The 21,415-nt window shown below is 45.8% G+C and overlaps 1 protein-coding gene across 1 annotated transcript in view; it reads right to left on the bottom strand.

Annotated features, from left to right (window-relative positions):
* The window catches only part of AGBL1 (AGBL carboxypeptidase 1), a 661,016-nt gene that overhangs the window by 551,840 nt on the left and 87,761 nt on the right, over positions 1 to 21,415 (bottom strand). Inside the window, exons 8-14 of the mRNA XM_059418473.1 lie at positions 18,630 to 18,746; positions 17,026 to 17,606; positions 15,447 to 15,530; positions 15,119 to 15,205; positions 12,358 to 12,506; positions 10,749 to 10,836; positions 2,178 to 2,322 (exon numbers count right to left, since the gene is read on the bottom strand). Coding sequence (XP_059274456.1) covers positions 2,178 to 2,322; positions 10,749 to 10,836; positions 12,358 to 12,506; positions 15,119 to 15,205; positions 15,447 to 15,530; positions 17,026 to 17,606; positions 18,630 to 18,746 — 1,251 coding nt within the window. The remainder of the gene's footprint in view (positions 1 to 2,177; positions 2,323 to 10,748; positions 10,837 to 12,357; positions 12,507 to 15,118; positions 15,206 to 15,446; positions 15,531 to 17,025; positions 17,607 to 18,629; positions 18,747 to 21,415) is intronic.

The following is a 21,415-nucleotide window of genomic DNA, read 5'->3' on the forward strand; positions in this document are numbered from 1 at the left end:
GAAAAAGAAAATAAGATAAAAACAGAGAGAGAACCAAACAGGGTCCCATTTGTACCATGAGATGGTCTCATGGGTTCATGCAAGGTAGGCGCCTGCAAGTTGATTCAAATCTGAAACTTTTTCAGCCAGAGCCCGACTGCATGTGGCTTCTTACCTTAAGTTCTAGACTTTGAAACAGCAGGACCCTCACAAGAACCTGTCAGAGCTTCTGGGGGTAAAAACTGCACTGTGTTTGAGGAACAACATGATCCTGCTGAACCACATTTGAGGCACTCAGTGTTTCAGATAAAAACCATGGGTTGATGACTTGAATGAACCATCAGACATTATACAATCACATAACTTGATACTACATGTACCTATAAAGGCAGACTACTGTTACAGTAGCTAAATCCATCAGAGGAGGCAAGGTCACTGACCTTGATCCCAGAACAGAATTTTGCTGAATTTCTTCTACACTTTTTCTACAGAACAGCAGAAAGGGACAGGACTAGCCATCAAAGGCTGGGGTTCCATGCCCTGCTTGGCCACTGGCTAAGTGCAAGGTGTCTAGGCCTCACTGTTTGCATCTGCAAATGTTAAGGGTGAATCAGATGATTTCCCAAACCCCTTTCAAGCTCTAAAGCTGTATATTAACTGCCACTGAGAATCACATCAGTGTCTAGATATTCCAACAAGGGCAAAGAACAGGGTCCGGGACCCCCGGATCCTTCCCCCAACAGAAAAGGCAAAACATACACACCCAGAGGAGTCCCCTTCCCCAGTCGACTTTCTACACATGGCGCTTCTCAGGCAAGACAATAAAAGCAGCTGTTGAAGGCGATCACGAATCTCGCCGGCTCTACGTCCCCAGAGGCGAAAAGCACGTTTTATAATAAACATAGCTTGTTACGGCATCGCCTGTGACGAACATTTGGATTAACTTTTTGAGATCTCTGAGTGTGAAACACAAATAATACTAGTTGTGCATCTTTTGCAATCTGGGAAAACAATAAAAAAAACCCTCTCTTTAGGCCAGACAACCATACGGGGTACAGGGTGGAGACACTCTCCTGAAGCAGTTAGCCAAGTGGTGTCAGACAGGCCTTCTCGATGGAGGAAAATGTTCATGTATACCTGTATGCTCCTTTTGAAGGCAAGGGACGTTCTTGATTATTATCTTTTCCCACTCCTTATCACAGACTTACAATGAGAATGCTCGTCCTTCAGGCTAAGTGACAGATAACACACACACACACACACACACAGAGCACATATTACTACAAATATGCTAATAACATTCTGCATTAACACAGAGGATGAGAGTGCTTTACTGAAGATACTTCTAGCTCACTAATCCTCGGGATAGCCATGAAATAGCTCAGCGGGGGAAGGGGGGATAGTTGGCCAACTTTTCCCAATGACAGGCAACTGCACAGTTTAAGCGGTTTTCTCAGATCTGTCCAGTGAGGCTTCTGCAGGGACCAGACAGACCCAACCCAGGAATGCTAACATCAGGTTTGAACTCCACACCCCTCTTATAGCCAGAATGAGGCCCTCATCTGCAGTGACCCTGTGTTGGCTTCTTCCACACCTCTTGCATACCCTGGATTCTTCTAGCACCTCCCGTCCAAGGCCAAGGGAACCACGACCAAGAAAAGCTGAAGGGGCTGCTTGCTCACGGGCTCAGGTGCTTTCCTCCAGCTTCTTCTCCACGTCTTTACCTTCTGCTTCACTCCTCTCAGTGGGGTGATGGGCTTCAAATCTGCCTCTCGGCTGACCTTGTGGTTTTTACCCCCATTTCTTTCTTTCCTTTTTTTTTTTTTTTACCCCCATTTCAACTAGATCATCTCACTCCAATCTCATGACTTCATGTTTCAACTTGAGGGTTTCTTAAAGACAGAGCCCCTACAACACAGGCCCACCTCCTTGTATACTTGACCTGCCAATGCAGAGCCCTTGGTGTTCCTGGGGGCCTCAGAACATCCCTGTCATGACCCCCAGCCTCCCGCTCGGCCCACAGAAGAAGCTGGCCCCCACGGAAAGTCACCAGATCAGTGACAGCAAAGCCTGGCTCCCTTAGGAAGGCAACTATCGTTCCCCACCAGGATGCCAGGGCCTCCTAACTGAATATTTTCAGGGAAACCCCAAAGAGCCCCTTCAGCCCATCTGGGGTGATGCTGCCGAGGGCACATTACCAGGAGGGCTGTGTAGGTATAGGGATAGTGGTAGGCCAGGTAGCAGGCATCCTCATTGTGCGGGAAGGTGACCACAAAGGTGAGGGTGTAAAAACACTTCTCAGATGCTCCTCCCGTGGCAGCTGTGCGCTGGCGATAATGATTCCTAAAAGACAAAGGAGAAGGCAGATGCCATAAACCTGCCCTGATACATAGTGACAAATGTTCCTCACTCGAAAGTCTATTTGGGTGAAATTTAGAAAAGAGGGAAACTGACAGGTCATGAGCCAAACCAGCAACGTGTAGGCGGGTCCACCTGTCTCTCTCTCTTTAGGGAGAGGGAGAGCACACTCACGCGGGGGTGGAGGGGCAGAGGGAGAAGGGGAGAATCTCAAAGAGGCTCCACAGTCAGCAGAGAGCCTGACACGGGACTCAATCCCATAACCCTGAGATCAAGACCTAAACCAAAATCAAGAGTCAGACTTAACTGACTGAGCCACTGGGGCACCCCAGGTCTAATCTAACACACACACACACACACACAGAGCACATATTACTACAAATATGCTAATAACATTCTGCATTAACACAGAGGATGATTTGTGGCACACATCTTGTGTGGCACACATACCATGAGCCTTTCCCTGCTATGTCTGAAAGCGAAGCCTACAGAGTCACGGAGCAAGAAAACAGACAGGTATGTGAGTAATTCTGTGCATCTCAAGACGCAATGGCAGAGAGATACTTTATTACCCAAATGTGGGCTCCCCCAGCCCCTGCCTTACCCCAGCCCCAAGTTCAGCTCTTTCTTTCCCTTCTGCCGGCCAAGTGGTTTTGTTAACAATCATGACTACTAATACTGAGTTCCAATGCGACACTTAACCCACATCACCTTATGTTATCACTGCAACAACACATCGTGGGCATGAAGAAACAAAAGCTAAGGCAAATTAATTTGTCAAAGGTTGCAAGACTCGAACGTGGTTGGGATGGAACTCGAACCCAGATCTGTCTGTCTAGGAAGGCTTTGTTCATTCCACTGTACAATACTTGCTTCCCAAAGGAATACATTTGTCACCCTAAATGTGGTTCAGCGTCTCAGAGCTTCAGAGTACGCATTTTCCTTTGTCAAAGATGAAGAATCAATTTTGATACTTCACAGAACAGTATCAAAGTAAATTGCACCCAGAAGTACATTCCGAGCAATATTTTCCCCACACGCTGCCGGTTATGCCCGCGCCTTGCCTGTTGATGAAGAGGCAGCTGTGCGGGCTTCCCTGAGAAATGTTATCATCAAGACTGCTTTATGATGCAAAATACGCCCGGACACCCAAAGATTAATTCCACCTTTGAACATTCACAGTATTCGCTTACTTGTCCATAGTGCTTTGGGGTTTTATTGGGGGAAAGGGTGGGGAGAGGGAAGAAATAGCAGGTAATGAATTTCTGTTCTTGCAAAATGAAAAAGAAAATTTTTTTTCTGCCCTTTTTCCTGCCTTTTTGTTACCTATGGGCCACCATGAATCCCCAACCAAAACAAAAACCAACCAACCAACCAAACAAACAAACAAACAAAATCAGGCAAGCAATAAAGGAAGAGACAGAAAACAAACTGTCTTGTTTCTTACGGTTTTGTGGGTTTTCAATACTGATATAACTAGGAGTGGCGGTCCCACAGACGATGGCCTGACACATTTCTCTTGCCTCAGCTTCTGCCAACACAGCACCCTGGGGCCCTGCTCATTTTGGGAGAGAAGGACACCCCCTAACAATGCACGCCCCAAGTGATCCTCCCAGTCACTGTTTGGATCACATGAAGAGGACCCATTTCCTTTGTGACTCCAGCACCAGCAACTTCAATCATGGTGCCATCTGGATCTTGATACCTAATTGGGTCTCCTTTCTCCACATTTCCCCAAAGTTCTGGACTTCCTTCCAAGCTCAGGCTCTGGTTATTAGAAAGTATGTCAAGAAGCAGATGGCAGCTCAGAAAGCGTGCCCGGCACATATGCTCTACCTTTTCTCTCCGATTCCACCCATAAAAGGGTCCCCTGCAAATGCTCACCCAGCGGACACCTACCTGAACGACGGGAACTGGTCAATTACGCCCCTCTACGCTGCCAACCCACGGGATAGGAAACGAGCCAGTCAAATGATCAAGATGTTGGCCACCGACCAAAATGTGGAAGAGCACATCACCTATTAGCACATGCATGTGAGCACACACGTGTGCGCACGCCCCATATAGCATATTCATGCAGGTAAACACAGGTGAAAACAGAACACCTAGTGCCTCTCCATCCCCAAGTTCTTCACCCATGAAGAGTGAACACAGAGCCTGCATCTTGCTCCGGTATAGAAGATTTCCCTGGGGGTGGTCTCCTTTGACACGAGGCATGCTTCCTGGTCTACTTCCTGCTCTACTTCCTGGTCTACTTCGCACTCTACCCTTAGATACACCGAAGTCACACCACAGGGACATTGGCTGTAGGCAAACTCAGCCTCACCCCACGAGCCATCAGAGTAAGCATGAAAGGAAGAGAAAGCAAGGATGTGAAATCCCCACCCCTAGGCTCTTTCCACCATTCAAAGCAAACCTGGACTCCAGGGAGAGAAGAGCTACTGTGAAACAGAAAGAGAAATAAAATAAAAGGATTCTTCATTTTTGAACTTCTATGGACCTACGTTCTCATGATTTAAAGGAAGTATAAGAAATTCGAATAGCCATTTTTGTCATATGAAATCCACCTTATCACAGCCCCAACACTCTCTCTCTCTCTCTCTAAAGCTTGGCGGGCAAGAATCTTGTGGGCAAGACTAGAAGCTCCTCACTGGGGCGCCTGGGTGGCTCAGTCCCCTAAGCGTCTGCCTTGGGCTCACGGTATGATCCCAGGGTCCCAGAACTGAGTCCCACATCAGGCTCCCTGCTCTCTGGAAAGTCTGCTTCTCCCCCCGCCCCACTCATGCTTGCTCTCTCTCTCTCGCAAAAGTAAACAAAATCTTTTAAATCAATAAATACATACATACATGCTCCTCACTGGTAAGCCAGCCCTCCCCACGATGACTGCAGAATGCTGGGATTTAAAAATGGGTATCCCTTCATTTACGATGAGGTTCTGCTGAAGGAGATTCCATGACCACCCTAGTCTGGAATCGAAACTCTAGCAGAGGCTAAAGCAAATGTCAGGTTTTCCCACCGGAGTCTCCTGGTGGCCGTGCACAAGGAGCAGGAGAATCCAGATGACTGTACCAGTAGCAAAAACTCTCCTCTTCGGGGACCTGGATGGTCCCCCAAGATCACCTTCTTCAAAGTGAAATGTCCAATAAATCTCTAAAGTGAAACCCTTCTCTTGCAACAATTCCGTTTGTGCACGGTCAAGTGACTTATGTTTCCCCAACTATGATGTGAACATCCTGAGGGATGTTTGCAAGGAAGCTAACTTTCATCCTTTCTATTTTCAGGGGGTCCCATGTTCTTTCTTTACACAGACAACCCTTTCCTTCTACCTCATTCAGACAACTCCTTCTGCCTTCAAGTCTCAACCCGAGGGTTTCCTCTTCCTGGAAGCTTTCCCAGATACCTGCTCTTTTCCACATTTCTTACCACACTCTGTCTCTCCCTCATGACTAACCCTTTATGATGGCTATTCTGCTTCTTTGCTTGTGTATTTTCATGCTCCACAGGGGAGCTGGACTTAGCACCTGTCCAGTTACAGTCTGTAGAACAAATGGACTCCAGGAATAGTAACTAGAACACCTAGAATATTCCAACCTCTAATCCTACTGGTATCTTTTTAAGGATAAGCGTTACTGAGCACTCCACAGATGGGGAAATCAAGGGTTATGGACATGAAGCATCTCAAGCAACTCCACACAGAAAGCATAACAAGCGGGGTTTCAACCCCACGAGTGGGCTCCAAGACCAAGATCTCTTTTATTATATCTCTTGGAAATGGGTAAGACAAAAAGAAGTCTTTTGGCCCAGTTGAGCCAGTAAGAATGTGAAGTTCTGGCCTTCACAAGTCAGGGATGCTTATAAGCTTAAAGTCTAAAGTAACAGAAGGAATATAACTCAGAACAGATGAGAACTCATGAAAATGAAACATTTCACTGATTCTTTATGTCCCTGGTGCCACTGAGAAGTTTCTACCAGCTACCGATGACTGCTGACGTTCACTGAACACCTACTGTGCCCCAGACACTGTGCTCAACTTTCCACCTGCTTTTCCTCATTCCATTATTGTCTCCATTTTACAGATAAGGAATCAGACGTTGGGGCTGGGGTAATCTTCGCACAGTCATACAATGATGAGAAGTGGCGGAAGCCTGATTCCAAGAACCTTCTCCCCTTGATCTGCTCTTTGAGATGGAGAAGGAAGGAGCCTGGTGAAAATCAAGGGTTTGCTCAGAGTTGCCGGACCCTAGATAGTTCATGCTGGGTCAAAGATGGCCCAGGGTCGGATAGAGCCAGCTCTTCCCGTTAAAAGGCTCCCCCTTTGCTTTTCCACTCCCTGAACCATTTGTCTTAGGACCAATCTACACTTTTATAATCATCAAGCCTTCAATGAAGCAAGAAGCAAAGTACACAAATGCATAGTTATGAACTCAATCTATTTCCATTTGCACTTAAAAATATGCTGGGAACTCATTTCCCCCCTCTCCGGGTGCATGAAATAAGCAAATACCAAGAGAGAAAGTGAAGTAGATAATCTTACAACGACCCAGCTCTGTTTAACGAGGGCGCATCATTTCACTTAACAGGGTCTAATAAAGCAGAGCAGCCAGGCCACCGGGCTTCCCCGTGTCGGCAGCGGTACTAACACTCCACACACGCCAAACCTCCCCCCGAGATCCCTCGGAAGGATGCATGACGGCACACCTCGTGTCCGACATTCATCTTCATGAGTGAGCTGTTCCATCTCCTCTCGCGAGCGGAGATAAATGTCAGAAGAGATCAGCCGGTGTGTATTACATGGCCACTCTGAGCCTGCGGCTTCCCTCCCTCTGCCCTTCGGCAACCAGATTACTTTAGACCGGAGCTGGGAAAGGATTCGGAAAGGTGTGAGGCTGTGTACGTTGCAGGGAGAAGCAGGCGCGGGGAAGTAAATAAAGCAGAAACTGCAAGTGTCCTTGCTTACTTTCACGAGAGGCACGGATAAAGGAGTCTGCTCGTTTAGGTCCTTCCCTCCGGAGGATCCCTTTTACTTTCTGGCCTACCCATCTGCAAGGTGGGTGGGGGAGGGGGAGGGGACTGAGAGGGAGAGGGGATTCCGGGGGACGGGCAAGAGGGTCAACTGTGCACAGGAGAAAATATTAGAATTTTTCCTCAAACCGAGTATGATCTGGGCACTAAGGAGGAAATTCAGCTGCCTCTAGGTTTAATGGGGGGGTTGACACTGCTGTCTTTATGCTGTCCAAGTCAATCTGATGTGATGCCTAATTATATAGCAAACTAGAGTAAGAGCGATCTTATCTGTTCTTCTCTGCTGGGTTCCAGAGCCGGAATACGAACAACACATTACATTATACGTTTCTGGTTTTCATGCGTCAGGAAGCTGAGTATCGATTGCTGGATGGGAAGAGCTTCGCACCTGCCTCAATCTTTTGCTTTTAACTTCTGGCAAGGTGGTCTGCAGAAGCCTACTTTAGTGGACTGACAGACTGACTATTTTCCTAAATTAAACTAAACCTCACAATATAGACCGTTAGTTGTTTTGTTGTTGTTTATTCTGGTTAGAGGCCAGATTGATGGTAACATTAAATGTCAAGCACTAAGGACCCCTCAAAAATGGAAGAATGGACATGGCCTCTTTTCTACTCTTCCCACTAGTTCGTAAAGATTCTGGCAAAGTCGATCTGGCTAATGAGATCTTTCAAAACTACGCAAAAGGCTACTGACAACTGTATTTTTCATGGGAACCCCAAGGGTACAGTATGCCCTGGCTATCAATAGAATAGGCATGTAACAACTGGGTAGACACTGCTACTTCTTCATTGTTCCATCTTTTTGTGAGCACTTATAATTTTAACTCTTTGCATGTCTTCTGATGCACATATTAGTGTAATAATGCATATGTAACTGATTAAAGTTACTTATAAGCAAATCTGTATTAGAAGGACACGCATGACTCGATCTTATCAAAACAGGCAGGAGACCACTTTCTAACTGATGACGATGAGAACCACAAAGCTGTCAGCCCACATCCTTAACTAATCACCACTGCTGTCTCTTTCTGAAGGAAATGAATATCCCATTCCTCTGTCCTTTTCTCATTTGTGGTTCCCTAGATGTACTCAGGCACAATGAGCACCCTGGCGCCCCCTTTAGAACGTGGCACTAAATCTGGGAACTTAACAGCACAATAGAAATAGAACTTCCGGGACGCCTGGGTGGCTCAGTTGGTTGGACGACTGCCTTCGGCTCAGGTCATGATCCTGGAATCCCGGGATCGAGTCCCGCATCAGGCTCCCAGCTCCATGGAGAGTCTGCTTCTCCCTCTGACCTTCTCCTCGCTCATGCTCTCTCTCACTGTCTCTCTCTCAAGTAAATAAATAAAATCTAAAAATAAAAAAAAAAAGAAAGAAAGAAAGAAAGAAATAGAACTTCCAAGCTTCTGATGATGTGCTGGAGACAGAGAAATAAAAATATAAATTTCTCTCAAATTAATACACTGGAGAGAACAAAGGCAGGGGTAAAGCAAACAGATCTTCTAGAGCAAATCAGCTCAAAGTCTGTGATGGGTAAAAAGGGAGAAATATGTTCTCCAATCTAAGGCATTCGACAGTAGGGAGCTGTGGTTGAATAGAGATACACACATCTACCCTGTTGTTAAATCACGTTATTAGAAATATGTTAACATCATGTGGTGAATTATTGTAAAACAAACTACGTTACAATGTAGCAATCTTATCCATTCATCTCTGTTGTATTCATGACTGCAATATGAAAAATGAATTACATTACACATTCATGGTTTTCATGTTACCCCTCTGCTGCTCTTTAATCACATAACAATTGTCTTGCTAATGAATCTAACAGCTATTAACATTAACTTTGGCTTTCCTGAGGCCAAGGCTGTGCTTTTGGAAGTGGGGCTTCTTTCCTCCTTCTCTTTTTGGCAGAGGCTTAGTCCCCTCAAGCCTGCACCTTACTCCCCACGTCCCAGAGGAACAGCCTCCAGGGAGAGTTCTACTCCCCTGGGAGAAAATACTGAATGTCATGCTTGTCCCATCTCTTACTAAGCTCCAGATCCAAGCTGGAAGCCAGCTTGGTCCTTCATGTTTATTCAGGGTTACTATTTTCACAGGACACCCCAAGATTCAAAATTCAGACTTTCGCTGTTTTTCCCTGCAATTGTTGGCTTCTACCACTTTGGATGGGTTTTAACCTAAATCTCTTTGGAACATGAAAAGATCCTGACAGTTTCTAGATATGGAAGGTGGAGAGAAATTGCCATATATAGGTGAATGGAAAACCAACAAAATCATAATATTTTGCTATCGTTCTGAAGAATATAATGAAAATACCGCCCAGGTCCATATCCTAATACATCAAGGACTGAAGACTGCCAACTCTTTTATTACAAACTGTAAGAAAGCCCAGCTCTGTGTTTTGTAGACAGTACTTATCTCTATGGTGATTTTTGCCTTTGTGTCTGACGGATAGGAAAGGTCAGGAATTGTGTTGCTCTATCAGTGTTCCTGTCCTCAGTCTCGACAGCCAAAAGGCATGGAATACATATACCCTTTCTTTTTTATATTAATAACAATCCTAAACTTTAGAATGTCTGATAATACTTTTCTCACAGCCCTCTTGTAATATCAGAAAGAGATACAACTTGCTTTATCCAATAAAACAAGTGCTAGCCTACCAGTGTTTATAAGAAACCAGCAACGTGCTAATAATTAATTACATATTTCCTGCCTGTCCTAACAGTTCCTGTCCCTTTTTTTCCGTATGAATTTGTATTTTATTTTCCACCAAGAGAAAATGCACAAATGGCGATTCATGGGTTGGGAATCCACTTCTTTCATCAAAAGATATGGATAATTTAGATTTCACTCACAACTTTACAGAATAAATTGATGAAACTGGCTACTGATCAAGGGATGAAGATGAACTCCATAAATGCTCCCTCTTTTGTTTTTTTTTTTCCTAAAAAATCACCTCGCTATGGAGGAACAGTCACTTACGTGCATCTGTCACAAGTCCACTCTCACCTACTTTGGAAAACTGAAGTACTGGATGAAGAAGGGTAGGCCAGAACGTCTCAGAATTTTTTGTTCACTGGACTGCACCGAAAGAAGTCAAGAATGAAGGCTTGACCAAATAGTCACAGGCTGCGTCCATACAAGTCCTGACATCCAACAACAGGCCATAAGGGTTTCGGTGTGTCGGAGTGAGGACAGGTGACTTCTCTTCTTGGGCTCCACAGTGGGCGCCATGTAACGTACTTGTGCTTCTGAAGGGCAGGGCACACACCACTGGGACATGGGAAGAGGGCTGAGGTTTCTCCGGCCAACAGAGAAGAGCAGGAAATTGAGAAAGAATGAAAGAGCGGACCAAAGGAAGCTAGCAATGCTCTAACTTACTTGTAATAACAGATTTCATAGCCCATCCGTATCCAGGTGGGTCTGCCCAGAAGAGCCTCCTTCACAGAATACACAGTCGGCTGCATCCCTGCACAGAACAAAGGCAGGATTAATCACCAGGGAGGGGCACCTGGGAGGCTCGGGCAGCTAAGCACCCAGACTCTTGATTTCAGCTCAGGTCATAATCTCAGGGTCATGAGATCAAGTGTCAGGCTCCAAGCCCAGCGTGGAGCCTGCTTAAGATTGTCTCTTTCCCTCTCCCTCTCTCTCTGCCCCTACACCCCACATTTAAATAAATAAATAAATAAATAAAACAGAATAAAATGAAGTATTAATCTCTGAGGAAAGAGAAAATGGAAAGAGAGCTGTGATGGGCTGAATCACGGCCCTCCGAGATATCCGGGTCCTAACCCCTAGAACCTGTGACTGGTGCCTTATACGGCAGAAGGGATTTCATAGATGTAATTAAATTAAGGATTCTGAGATGGAGAGATTATCCTGGTGGGCCCTAAATGCAATCCCTTATGTCCTTTTGGGAGGGCGGCAGAGGGAAGTTTGACTGCACAGGAGAAGCGATGTGACTGGGGCAGAAGGAGACTGGGAGATGCTTCACGGCTGGCTTTGAAGATAGAGGAAGGGGCCACAAGCCAAGGGATCCAAGGGGAGCATTAACTCTAAACACTGGGGAAAAAATACCAAACAAAGAGAAAACCCAACAGATGCTCCAGTGGGCATGGCCTTTCTGGTACCTTCACTGTAGCCCAGTGAAACTGATTTTAGACTTGTAGACACTAGAATTGTAAGAGAGTAAATCTGTCTTGATTTAAGTCACCAAGTTTGTGACAATTTGTTACAGCAGCCACATGGAGCAAATACAAGACTCAGGGTTCATACTTTCTCTTTCTACACCAGGAAGAATCTATTTAGTCGCTACAAAATAGAGACCTAGAGATACCGGAATATTCGTTCCTTACTCAAAGCCACTCAATGAATTAGTACACGATCCAGCAGTAATTTGCTGAATCGTACGCAATGCAGAATTTCCCATTCCTGGAAACATTCAAAGTAAATGTGGGCTGCCAGTCACTTTGTCCCTGGAATTTCTCCCGCAAAATTGGCCGTAAAGTATCCAGGAGAATTTGAACTTCCCCCTTATTTTCTGAGAGTGCAAATCAGTGTCATCCGACTGGCTTCTGCTGTTTTCCTTTCTCGGACAAACAGGCCAATATATTTACTGCTGTGGGATTTAGGGGATGAAGAGAAGGAATAAATGAGAGGTTCTCATGGACCTCCAAAAGTTCAAGGTGGGGGCAAGGCAGTCAGGAAGCAGTGGAATGGCAGGCATGGTGTTCACATTCCATCACAGAGTGAGGACTTCCGGCTTGCCTTCCCTGGTGGCAGTCTGCCACAGGTTGGACACCATCTTGCCACACATAGTGACAAGAAACATTCTGCCCAACATCAAACTCTTTGGGAACCCAAAAAGGGCTTCCAGTAGTAAGCCAATCAATCAAAGAGGGGTGCCATTCCTGGTGTAAGCCAGAAAGTCTAGCTTCTAGACCTTCTGGAAGGTCTAGAAGATTTAGGGCGTTAGCCCAAGATCTCATACCGTAATTAAACTGGCTGTTGGGCTTCTCACAGTTGATGACGTTGAAGCGGTAAGGGACGGCTGCCCTCATGCCGCTCACCTGGAAGTAGAACCACTGCTGATGCTGGCTGCTGTTCACATCAGTGTTGATCAGCAAGTCGTACTCCCACCTGCAAAGACAGAAGCAAGGTTGGAGGGCTACAAGTCTTTAAGGAAACATCAGACACTGAGAAGTCACACACATCAGTTTCCAGAGGACAGATCTAAGACCCAGGATCTCAGCGGGTTGGTAAGTTACAGTGATTGTGCTCATCTCACAAAACTGGGGGCTGTAGAGATATGAGGAGAGGGGAGCAGGTTCTTGGTATTAGGAGAATCAGTTACACAATCACAGCATATCTTTTTATTAAACTGTGATTTAATAAATTAATAATGAAACTCTCTTGCAGGAAAAATGCAACTGTGCTCTATCCCAGAGAAAATTCAATCATATCTGGTTGTGTAGGTCATTCCTATTTGATGCTGCACCTTACTTTTGAGGCTGGGTCTCCTCATATGGAAAATGGAAATAGTGCCTAAACCTGCAGCGCTGTTTGAAAAGATTAAGTGGTATCATACAGGTAAGCCCCCAGCAAAGCAGCAAACATGAATTAGGCTAGCAGCGCAGGAGTTTTGTGTGCATTGTGTCCCTTTTTAATTGATTTAACTTACATGCAAAAAAGTGCACAAAATTTAAGTGCACAACTCAATGACTTTCAATAAATTCTTCTGGACACTCCTGTTTGTCAATTACCCAGATCAAGATATAGAACAGTTCTAGTGCCCCAGGAGACTCCTGCATGTCCCCTCTCAGTTACTATCTGCAAAGGTAATCAATTTTTGAGCTGTAGCAACAAAATTAACAATGAAGTTTTGACTTCGTTCAAAAATATGATTGCTTGCTCCATCCCCGTGCCGTGTTCTCTGAGCTGCTCCTCTAGAAAGGGTAATGTATTTGTCCCAATCCACTCACACTCTGCCACTCTGGACCCCTGAGAAGTGGTACAGTGAGATTTCTGGAAGGGGGGAGCTTTGCAGAAGGCATATCAGAGCAGAACAGAGCTCCCCGATGGAGACCCACTGCTCACACCATCACTCTAAGCATCTCCCTAGAACCATCGAGCCCAACATACGACAAATGAAGCAAAATCCAGGAAGCAACACTCATACGAACAAATCCACAAAGACTACAGCCCTCCAATGGTCTGCTACACCCACCATCCGCTCCAAAAACTAATCATCAAAACTTGCCTATACGTAGGTTTGTTTTCCATCCTCTGACTCCATCACCCAGACCATAACTAACTGGTTTACGGTTCTACACTCTGGCAAAGGCAGATATCTGAAGAGAGACCAGAGCAAGGCCAGCAGGGCAGACACATCATGGACTGACCACTGTCCCCTAAACCCAGGAGACTCTGGCCTAGGTGTTCTCTCCTGGATCCCTTAAGCATGATATAGAGAGAAACAGAGTAATGTAAGCAGGCACTACCACAAGACGTAGAAGCTGAGCTGGCAAGAGAAAGAGAAGGCGGCTGAGAAGGATGTTAACAGAACTGCCTTTCTCTCTTCAGCCCGCATAGCTCAACCTGTATTTGTTTAATACATTGGGTTTCCCTGAAATAGTAACTAACAGAAAAGGATCCCTGCTCACCTGCCCTCCCCCAAAAAAGAAGAATTTCGAAGATGACTCCTCAGATAGCTACAAAACAGGCTGATCTAGCTGAATTTCTGTGCTGTGTACGGCCAATATACAGCCGAGGACAAGCTCATGCTGACTGAGTGCCGGGCACTATTCGGAGAGCGTGACGTATTTTTAGCTAACTCACATTAAAAAAAAAAAATCCCTATGATGTGGGTGCCATCACTGTCCCCATTTTCTGGGTGAGGAAGAAAAGGCAGGGAGTAAAGTCAGGGAATTGCTCGAAGTCTCCTGGTGGACAGGGGTGAGGTGGCCCCGGCATTCTGATTCCAGAGTCTGTGACCCCCCATGACATTCACTGTCCCGGACTGCTGTCTCCAGGAGTTCACCCATAGAAGATGGAGACAAATCCTGACTTCTGGCATACAACAGAGCTCACTCGGTATCAAGGGAAGAACGATACCACAGTCATCTCTTCTGCGCCGGAAGCTTTTGCTTTGTGTCCTCTCTCCCTGTGTAGTTTGTACAGCCCTAGACTCCCCTCGCCTGTGAAACACTGGTCTAGTGATAGGAGCTGATTGAGAGATCGTGGCAAAGAGGCATGGCACTACACATGCCCTTGAACGATGATTAACACTCCTCTCCACGGGGAGCCCAACGTTCCTGCCACCTACGTCCACAGCTATGGGAGCAACGGACGTGAAGACATACAGGGCCAGGGGACCCCACGTACCCTGCTGTGTGAATAGAACAAGCCGCGGCATCAACGTAGGTACCACCATCCCAGTCAAAGGACGCCCACACCCACGGATGGAGCCGTTATCTGGAACACAGATGTCTTCATAACCTTCACCTCTAGTCGCCTCCCGGCAGCGACATCAGCCAGTGAGCCCCCTAGTGGTCATCCCGCAGACGTTCAGCAACGGACTGCGCGGAAAACCTTTCTGTGCCCTGTTTGCCAGTCTCCCGGGTATAAACACTCCCGCCAGGACTGTTTTCAAAGGACCCATGCGAGACCGCTGTACAGAGAACAGGGAGGAGGGAGGCACTACCCGCTCCCTCAAGCTGCCAGGAGCTACCTCTGTGAGCTTCCGTACTCACTCGCGCACTCGGATGGCTTTGCGCAGATTTCCTGACTCGAACTTGGAGGAGAACCGCAAGCAGTCGGAAGCGGTGTCTTGCAAAGGCCTGTAATGAAATAGGAAACATGTGAACACATACGTTACTGCTATTCTTGGGCATAGCCTGACATTTCTGAGAGATAAGCTTTTTCTCACAGCTTCTCCAACATGAATTCTGACCGTGTTTCGGGGAGAAGGGATGGATTGCTAACATCAAACATGCTTGTTCTCGTGTCGTTAAGAGGAGATTCTATACTCCCCCCCAAACACACATCTTCCAGATTCCACCAACGCTCAAGACCACCTACCAAGGCTCATCTAAGCTGAAGACGACTTTATTTATAACATCACTTGGCTCGATGAGCCTCCGGACATCCTCAAATATCTTGATCCTGGAAAGGAAAATTGGAAACATTTGAAGGGTTGGCTCTCACTCCTTACCCTGTCCATCCTACGGCCCTCTGGGAAGGGCCTTGAGAGTCATCAGAGATTTATGAACAAAAAAATTAATAATGCCCCAACCCGGGGGGAAAGCACTGCCTCGCCCTCCTTTCCTCCTTTATCAAAAACTGAAACTACAGCAGGAATGGAGAACGGACTGATTCCAGAGTTTTAGCTGGAAGATTCGTGACTTGAGGGGGAATTTTTTTCAAGAGCATTTGCACTAATAGGCTCCAAAGGTCTTGGCTGTGAGAGTAACAGGGTCCTTTGCACAGAGACAATTTTTGAGGGAAACTTTAGGATTGTTGATTGTTAGCACCCTCAAGGCCTGGGAGGCTTCAGGAAGCCTCTGAACTCTTGGGTCATTTATAGTCCTTGGGTTCTGTCATTCCCAGAAAATTAAGGTCAATCTTCTATCTGAAAAATACCCGTGTCAGGAAGTTTAAGTAAGAGGACAGAAGGAAGCCCAAGGGATCATGGGCCTGAATCTCTAATCCATGCTTTTTGGGTTCAGTGAGAGGAGAGAGGATGTAGACATGAGGTCTGGGCTCAAGGGGAAGATGTTCTCTCAAGGGGGGAGGTGTTGCTGGGCCAGCCCCTATGCTGTGGCTCTCAGGAACTTGAGCCTGGCAAAGGGTAAGGTCAGAAATGTCAGCAGGAGCCTAAGTCCGAGCAGTTACTTGCTGATGAAATAAGTTCCTGAAACTTTCTGGTGCACACTTGGCCCCACTGACTTAGCATATGCATAGTCAATGTCTGTCTGTTTGTTTTCCAGGGAAAATCATTTTTCCTTGGCTTTAGCCATTTACATTTTAATCTCGCAATGTTGATCCAAAGGCAAAGCTCCCTTTCCATCATTCTGGGAGTAACCTCCCACTAAAGTTTCTGTCCTAGAGAATGCATATTTTCCTTCCAGTCCTCAGTGCTATAGCAGAACTACTCTCCCAGCCAAGCCAGGGTTTGTAAGGTTGAGACTCTGAGATAGGGGTACGCCACCAACTTTCCTCCACAAGAGATCCAATACCAATTTACAGGGAATTTAAAAAAGAGAGAGAGAGATCCCAAATAATCCACACTGGGTTTTTTTTGTTTTTGTTTTTGTTTTTTCTGAGAACCTTCCTTTGAGGAATGATCCCAGTATTTGGACAAACTGGGTTGTCTTTCCCTGTTATGATCCACAGAGCATTCTGGGATACAGGGTTGCATTAGAATCATCAAAGGGATTCTTTTTCTGTCAACACCTGCCTGCCACTATCCCACACGTGGTTCTGACATGTCCAGGGAGGAAGGCAAGCTTCTGCGTTTGGAAAAGCTTCCCAAAGGCTTTGAACATGCTCCTGACTGATTCTCACTTTTCCAAAGACAGCAGAACTCTCTACACAAACCATTCTACTAATTAAAATATTAAAGAGAAAAATAAAGCTTCCAAATCAGCACCAATGTCACCTTTGGACTCCACATTTGCGTTCCAGCATGGACTGAGCAGAGGGAGGTGGATGGTGACCCCAGAGGTCGGGAAATGCCATCCTCTTGAAGTCAGCCACAGATCTGGTTCTTCTGGCTTTGGCCATATAGAGATGGGGGTCATGGAAGGGGATATGCTTGGGATGTGTCTGCAGAAGCTTATCTATTACTTCAGCAGTTTCTGTAGGCCTAGCCGAATTGGAGAGGGAGGCACTCATCATTGGGCAGGAAATCACGTCTATGTCCCAAGCATCCTGTTTGAGGGAAGCTTGACTGTCAGAGGCTTCTCTTCCAGAAGAATCTTTCCCAAGACCATTTGACTGCATATTTTGGTATGCATTCATCCCAGGGCCTCTTTTGGAGGCTGGATGCATGGTGGACCTTCCCATCTTCACCATGCTCAGAAGAGAAGTCTGGACCATGTCTTCTCTTTCTTGCCCCCAGGAGCTTTGGTCCTTAGTCAAATAATGCTGCTTTGGGGAAGTCACAGGCGGAATGTGGTAGTGCTCGGCATCCTGAGGCTCTTCAAAGTTCAAATTATCTCCAGGTTTAGACTCAAGTTCCTTCAGGTTTAAATTGAAAAAGAATATGTCAGTGTTTCCTTCCTGATAGAAAATACAATGTGACCCCTATTCTCACTCTCCGGGCACAGAGTTAAGCTTAAACCCTGTGAATTAAGAAGCTTTTTCCAAGGTCAGACAAGAAAAGACTAGCTTCAAGAATCAAAGAAATGGGAGAATCATAGAAACTCATGTTTGGAAGGGGAATTGGGTGGGTCTAGTGTAATTCTACAGAGCATACAAATGCACTCTGAAACATCCCAAAAACTTACAGCCTGGTTGAACAAACTTATTTACATTATTTTCACTACACCCCAAGGCAACACCTTTTACTTGAGGACCATTCTGATTGTTTTGGGGGGAAAAAAAAAGTATTCCTTACACTGAACTGAAATTTCCTTTGCTGAAATTTTTACCAACTGATCCCCTTCGGTTTTCTGGAGTAAAACAGAATATGCTGCCCCCCTTCTCCATGGGATTTAGCTGGTATGCTTAGAGGTGGGCAAATTCACGATATACTAAGAGCCGTAAGAAAATAACAGAGATCTAAAGGCAGGTCTAAAATCTTGACAACAGCAACCATAGTGAGAGCAGCAATTAGCCACTACCTCACCAGGTGGAAGGTTCTCAATTTGTTTCTACTCAAAAAACCCTGGAATCGGACTGGACACCTTCAGAAAGCCATCTAGGACAACTTTCCCATCGTGCAGGGGAACAAGAAATCATCGAGAATTTTCAGTGCACTTTCAGGACGTGAGGACAAGGCACTTTGTCCTCCGGACAATAGGCGGTGATGTGTACGGTCATCCTATGCCCATCTCGGCGCCAGGTGCCTTGCCTGCATCCAGCTCGGCCCCCTTTTTCACATTTTGCTTAGCCTTCTGCTTCACTCTCAGAAAGACCCCAGAAGCAGATTGCTAATGATAAGCAATGCTCTCCATCTGGAGACCTCCTGCTTGGCCTCTCACATTCTGCAAAGAACCCACCATGCATCACCAGGGAGCAGAACTACGGCATATGTCCTACCTCGAAGCTGCAGGAGAGCTCCAGGCACATGGCCTCATACTGCCTGAGCTCCTCTTCAGGCCGGTCAAGACCAGGCTTGGAACTCAGCTTGTTCACATCTGTTTCCAAGTCATCATCCTATAGTGGAATATAGAAATATATATCTATATCTGTATATCTATCTATCTATATCTGTATACCTATCTATATCTGTATCTTTTATCTATATCTATATATATATTACACTCAAGACAGCCACCCTGAGAAGCATCAAGTCAAGCTAGTACATGTGCAAATTTTCAGAATCTTGGGACATGGTTTCCTTGATTCCAAATTATAGTGCCAGCCTATGCTAAGGAGAATTCAAGACGTCAGGTTGTATACTTCTTAATGAAAAGAAAGAATGTAGGGGTGCCTGGGTGGCTCAGTGGGTTAAGCATCTGCTTTTGGCTCAGGTCATGATCTCAGGGTCCTGGGATCAAGCCCCACATGGGGCTCTCTGCTCAGCAGGGAGCCTGCCTCCTCCTCTCTCTCTCTGCCTGCCTATCTGCCTACTTTTGATCTGTCAAATAAATAAATAAAATCCTTAAAAAAGAAAAGAAAAGAAAGAATGTATACAAATTTTCTCAGCATCCATCATAGGATTTATCAGTCCTCACCATAAATAACCAATTTATATAAAAATTAGTAAAGTGCGATAAGAAAGAATTCTGTGTCTTGCCACCACCAGCATCCACAGAATGACAACCACTGCACCTATTCTTCTATCCCCCTTGCCACTTAGGTCCCTCAGTCTTCTCAAAAACGTTTAATGAGCACCTACTATGAGCAGGTACCATTCTGAGTACTGAAGAGTTAGTGGTAATGGAATAGACAATGGTCGATGTTCTGTGGAATCTGCCTTCTGGGGAGAGAAGGAAGACAGCAAACAAATTTATCACTTCCAATGGTGATAAATGCCATGGATATATTGAGAGGGGCACTGGGTTGTGGGAAGTTGTGGGAAGTGGTACCAATGGAAACCCAATCTGGCACCACTAGCAAGTAAGGCTGGCATGTCTGGAGTAAGGAGTGTCATGTAGCCCATGAATTGCTGCCTAATGCATTCTACATGGGGTTGGGAGACCTACTGATCTTGAGAGCAGGAGGTAACTAACTATAAGCAACTGTTGGTTTTTTGTAAATAAAGTTTTATTGGAACACAGCCACATCCTTCCATGGTTGGTTTCTCAGTATAACAGCGAAGTAGAATAGTGGTAACAGAAACCATCTCTGGTCCCCCAAAGCTTTGTATCTCTGTCCCTGAGTATCCAGGCACTCAGGTGGGTTCTACCCTTCTTCTGTATTTCTTATAAAGGCCACTTATACTTATTCAGCGATGGGCCTGCCTCCGTGTTCTCACAGCAACCCAAACAGGGTTCCTCATTTAGGATTCTGGGACCCAAATAATCCAGATCATGCTTTCTGGTCCTTCTTCGTCAGATTGGACCCTTCCAATATGATTGACTTTCCCCAGCCTGACACTTGAGCTCACCACCCTTTCAAAGATGGTGACTTGAACTCTGGTAGGGATAATCTCTAAGTTCACTAGACTGCAAACCCCTTGAAAATAAAAATCTATGTCTTGTTTGCTTTTGTATCGTATTACCATCCCCAGGAACTTAGCCTGTAGCCTCTCACATGGATCACGGCCAAGGAAGTACCTGCAAGAAACAAAAAACTAAAAAGGAAGGAAAGAGGAAGCAAAGCAGAGGAGCGCTTGAGGCCACTCTGGTTACCCTCCTCTGCTTCAGAGCTTGTCCAAGTCTAACAGCTGTGTTTGCGAAGAATAAAAAATATATATTAAAAGAAAAAAAAACATAGCCAACATCTGGTCTGTACTTCTTTTAAGTTTCTCTTTTCTTATGTTGACGTTGAGTTTTCAAAGAAAAGCACCCAACTTTCCATTCTCAAGACCCTTACAAAAGTTCCTTTTAATCATTCTTTCTAAACAGCTGAGCCCAATTATTAACTAAGAATTTTCAAATGAAAAGGCCATCAGTTAACAGCCTGGGTCAGATCTATGACCAGAAACAAATATTCCTGGCTTCATGCCCACATTTCTTGCAGCAAATGCTTCTGGGTTCACGAAGGAAAATCAGTTTGCTGGAGCACCAGTTCCCTTGCTCTTTTGCAACACCCCAGAACCAAGCCCTGATTCCCATGTGCCCCATTTCTCTACAACTCACGCTCACCCACTGACTTCTCATCCTCTGCTTTTGGCCCGAAGACTTTGATGAATAGTTTCCAGGCCCTCACCAATTTGTCCTGTGCTGCTTTCCCAGCTGGATTTGTCGATTTGTTTAGGTTTCTCTCCTCCCCAACCCACCATCATCTGCAGCGCGGTGGGGGAGAAGGAGACCATCCTGAGCACTCCGTTCCAAACGGCCTGAGTCACCCACAGGCGTGCCGCCTGTCCCTGCACATTAGATACAGGAGGCGACGGCACTCTGCATCAGACAGCCAGTCATCAAACAGCAAGGAAGACGGTAGGGGAAGCGTCATTGACAAATGATCGCCGCAGCACTGTATTATTCAAGTAACTCAGAGTACACAATAGGCCTGTGCTGCCAGGCCACAGCAAAGACCCAATTTGCTACTGATGACTTTGGAAATGATTCCATTTATCAACAAAACCCTGAGAACACTGAAGGGTCAATAGCGGTCTTAACCTAGAGACCGAGCGCTCTTAACCTACGGTCTTAACCTAGAGACCGAGCGCTCTTAACCTACGGTCTTAACCTAGAGACCGAGCGCTCTTAACCTAC

This window comes from Mustela nigripes, chromosome 13, assembly GCF_022355385.1.
Source record: "Mustela nigripes isolate SB6536 chromosome 13, MUSNIG.SB6536, whole genome shotgun sequence".
NCBI lineage: Eukaryota > Metazoa > Chordata > Mammalia > Carnivora > Mustelidae > Mustela > Mustela nigripes.